Here is a 4,649-nt window from a genome sequence, read left to right as displayed (position 1 = left end):
GATTGGCACAGGACAGAGCGGAGTTTAGGGCTGTTGTACATAGGGTCGCTATGAGTCGCAGGCTACTTGACGGCACATAACAACAACAACAACAACAACAACAACAACAACAACATATGACTGCAATCCCAAAGGCTTGCAGTTCAAATCCACTAGCTGCTCTGTGGGAGAAAGATGGGCAATCTCTTCCCGTGTGATTAACTGCCTCTGAAAACTTGCTAGAGGGTTAACTGTGTGTCGGTTCTGACTCAATGGTACACAACAATAACAACAACATATGGCTGTATTGGTGCAAATGATTAATACTCTTTGTAATTAAAACTTTGTAAGGACTGATTTTTACTTATTTTTTTTTAAGTAGATTGCCAGATCTCTCTTCTGAAATACCTTTGGGTAGGCTCAAACTACCAATCTTTATAATAATATTAACCTATATTATGATGATCTGTTAAAGATTATCATGGGAATGAGGGCAGAAGACAATTCTGGGTAGAAAGAGAACCAAGGCTAATGGGTGAAAGCTAAAAGGATAGTGCTGTTCAACACACAGAGAACTGTAAGTCTTAGTAACTGGTCAGGAATGGCAGGATTCCTCATGAGGCAACGAGAAGAAACAGCTGGATCTCCCTTCTCTCTAACACAGATGTAATGATGCTTACAGCTCAGGACTTCAGGGACAATAAATGACATGAGGCATGCAATATATCCATTAGTGTCTGTCACCACATGGGCCCTCAGTAAGCAGTCATTTTTTTGAATACTTTTTGTGATGTTGTTGTTATTGTTAGGTGCTGTCAAGTAAGATTAATAGCAACCTTATGAACAACAGACCTGAAACCTACCCTATCCTGTACCATCATTCTCTCTCTGACATAGTGGAGCCCATTGCTGAAGTCATTGTGTTGATCCACCTTGTTTGGCATCTTCCTCTCCTTTGCTGACCCTCCATCTTTCCAAGCATAACACCCCTTCTCAAGGAATAGCCTCACCTGGCAATGTGTCCATAGTATGAAAGATAAAACTTTGCCATCTTTGCCTCCAAGGAGCACTTTGGTGACACATTTCCCAAGACAGATGTGTTTGTTCTTTTGACAGTCCATGGGATACTCAATACTCTTATCTAGCACCGCAACTCAAAAGCATAATGTGGTCTGTCATCTTTATTCATTGTCCAGCTCTTTGATGTATAGCAGGCAATTGAGAAACCCATGGAATGAAACAGGTACACCTTAGTTTTCAAATGTTCTGGATTCTCATTCTTCTCAATGTTATCCATAACATTATCAATGTTATGATACACATAATCAAATACCTTTGCAAAATCAATTAAATACAAGTAAACATCTTTCTGATCTTCTCTAGTAGAAAGAATGGATACTCTTAAAATAGCATAGCATAATAAATAAATGAAGAGTAAGTGCAGGGTATGAGAAGGTCTTTAAAAAAGTGTAGGTTGGAGTTGTAAGCCTGAAAGATATCAGTGAAGGCTTCCTGTAACTTCCCTCAAGAGTGAAGGCTCAATCTTGAAAAAACAAGAAGGAAATAAAATGAATTAAGAGTTAAAATGATATTCTGAGCACAGGGAACAACACTTATACACAGAAGAAGGAACAAAGCAAATCTGAGGGAAAACAAACTTTTTTAAATGGCTTGGAAATAGGGAATAGGATTACAGTTGGGAGCATGAAAGTTGGTTTGTGACCGAGTATTCTGGGCCTAAAATGTTGTGCGAAAGAGGTTTGGTTTCACTCACAAAGGTCGCTGTCTGAGAATAAGAAACATAAAAACCTACTCTCTTCACCCTTTCTGGGATTTTTTTTTTTTTTTTACAGATTAAATTTATTTACAAACAGTTTCGAAGCCTCTGTTCTAGATCACAGATATTACTCTGGCGGATGTTCCCCCCATTACATCCTCAACACGAAGTTCAGAAAGCCATATAATGTGGAAAGCTACAGCCCACAGGTAAGGACCAGCCAGGGCTGTGGACTGTGGAGGGAGCATGGAGCCGGGAGTTAGCCGACATGGATTGTTGTAAGCTGTGTGAACTGGGACAAAAATGACTTTTTCCCTTTAAGCTTATGTTTCTTCATATGCAAAATGAGTGGACTCTTCCACAAAATACAGTGGTGAGAATGAAATACTGTATTTAGTAACAGTAGTGATACAGTTTAATAATAAAATAGCTGTAGTTGCAGTTATAATAATATAGTAATAATATAATGGTTGTTATGGGGAGAAAAGTGCAATTTCAGATGATTTAGTAAGATACTACTATGCTTAGCACAGAACCTGATGAGTTCTCAGAAATTTTTGTTTTGTTTTGTTTTGTTTTAGTTCTCAGAAATTTTAACTCAGTATTGTACCATTGTTCTTATTACTACCAGGTTCTTGTCAACTAGAACCAGGCATTGTTCTTAGCATTGTAAACTATAAAATGTTCTCTCAGTGGAAGGTTGTATTATGATTAACACATAAGCTTCAAATCAAATTTTATAGAGAGTAGATTTCACTATACTACTGTAAGGAGTTCTAGGGGCTTAATGGTAAAGAGTTGTGCTACCAACCCAAAGCCATGTGACTTGAATCCACCAGCTACTCATCAGGAGAAAGATAGGCAGTCTCTTCCTGTGCTATTTATGGTCTCTGAAAGTCCAGTGGAGGTTCAGATATGAGTTAGTTCTGACTTGATGGTATATAACAACATTAACATACTAGTATAAGGAGTTGAGCTGCAAACTTAAAGGCAAGTGATTTGAATTTACTAGAAGCTCCATGAGAGAAAAATGGGCAGGTTTCCATGCAATTTTTTATAGCCTCTAAAAGCCTGCTGGGGGTAGTGGTGTCAGTTATGAGTATATTCTGACTCCATGACAATGAGTGAGTTATATTACTATATAACCCACATTTCTTTCCTCTCCAAATAAACTTTCCAATTGCCTTTTCTTTCTCTTTGAAAAATGAATTTGATATCTGTATTAGGATTGCATTAAACATATAGATTACGCTTGCTAGGATTGTCATTTCCACTATAGCGAGTCTTTCTACTCAAACAGGGAACATTTTCCAGTTTATTTAGGTATTTTATTGGTTTTCTCAGAAATATTCTGTAGTTTTCTTTGTAATGGTCTTTTGGGTCTCTAGTGAGTTTTATTTCTAAATATCTCAATTTGTGGTTGGCTGTTATAAATGGTATTGCTGTCTTATTTTCATTCTCTGTTTCCTCTATTACTGTAAAGGAATCTCACTGGCTTTTGTATATTGATCTTGTGTCCTGCCACTATACGAAATTGGTTTACTAACTCTAACAATTTATTTGTTGAGTCCTTGGGGTCCGACTAAATTTATTAATAGGAACCATTATCTGTTCCATTTTATAGATGAATAAACAGAATAATCTACATGTTGTTTCATTTATCCAAGATTATCCCATAAGAAAATCGCAATGTCATTGTCAACCTTAGGGAACCTTCTCCAAACTACAATCTGACCCATGACTCCTAAGGAGTTGTGCTGTCTTATGGGGAGTACAGGAATCCAGAGCAGTTGGAGAAGTATTCAGAGAGGTCATTTTTATATACTCATAAATGTATACTTTCCTGATGCACAAGATATTGAGCACCAGAAATATTGTGGGAAGTACCCTATGATCAAAAGCCAATGCTAATGAAGAAAGGAGTTCAAATGACACTGAAGGCATCAGCAAAAAATAAGGCCCCAGGAATCAATGGGATACAAATTGATATGTTTCAAATGACAGATGCAGCCTTGGATGTGCTTACCAGACTATGCCAGGAAATTTGGAGGACAGCTGCTTGGCAAACTGATGGGAAGAGACCTGTATTTATTCCCATTCTCAAGAAAGGTGATAAAACAGATTGTTGACATTGTCGAACATTATCATTAATATCACATGCAAGCAAAATATTACTTAAGATCATTAAAAATTGGCTAGAACAGTACATAGATAGAGAACTGCCAGAAGTTTAAGCTGATTTAGAAGAGGCTATAGCACTAGGGATATCATTGCTGATGTCATATAGATCCTGGCTTAAAAGAAAGCATGTCTATTTGTGCTTTATTGACTATGCAAAAGCATTTGACTGTGTGGATCATAACAAATTATGATTAATATTGAAAATATTGGGAATCCCAGAACATTTCATTGTGCTCTTGCAAAACCTATATCTAGAAGCTGTTTTGTGAACCAAGCCAGGGAACACTGTTGTTGTTGTTGATTGCTGTTGAGTTAAGCACGACTCATAACGATCCTATGAGCAAAAGGCCTGAAGCCTTTCGGTAACTATTGTCATTTATCAAAATTCATAGAGTTTCCAGAGGCATGTTTTTAGGAAGTGGGTACCACTCCTACTTCCAAAGGGAACACTATATGGTTTAATAAGAGAGATTAATAAGAAAGATTAATATCAGGGTTGTATCCTTGCTGAAACTGAGGAGGGCCTCATGTACTTGCTTCAGAGGGCCAAGGACTGCAGCCTTCAGTATGGACTGAGGCTCAATGTCAAGAAGACAAAAATTTTCACCACTGGACCAATTGGAAGCATCAGGATGGATGGCGAAGAGATTGAGATTGTTCACAGCTTCAGTTTGCTCGGCTCCACGGTCAACACTCTTGGCACCAACAGCCA

The 4,649-nt window shown here is 37.7% G+C and overlaps 1 protein-coding gene across 1 annotated transcript in view; it reads left to right on the top strand.

Moving 5' to 3' along the window:
* Positions 1-4,649, top strand: part of C8B (complement component 8, beta polypeptide) — a 73,038-nt gene that overhangs the window by 28,566 nt on the left and 39,823 nt on the right. Inside the window, exon 5 of the mRNA XM_006879728.1 lies at positions 1,833-1,965. Within this exon, the coding sequence (XP_006879790.1) occupies positions 1,833-1,965 (133 nt within the window). The remainder of the gene's footprint in view (positions 1-1,832; positions 1,966-4,649) is intronic.

Source organism: Elephantulus edwardii, unplaced genomic scaffold (assembly GCF_000299155.1).
Source record: "Elephantulus edwardii isolate Elephantulus edwardi_28Jun2011 unplaced genomic scaffold, EleEdw1.0 scaffold00005, whole genome shotgun sequence".
Lineage (NCBI taxonomy): Eukaryota > Metazoa > Chordata > Mammalia > Macroscelidea > Macroscelididae > Elephantulus > Elephantulus edwardii.
Note: the sequence above shows the minus strand (reverse complement) of the source record. Positions and strands in the feature narration are given on the sequence as shown.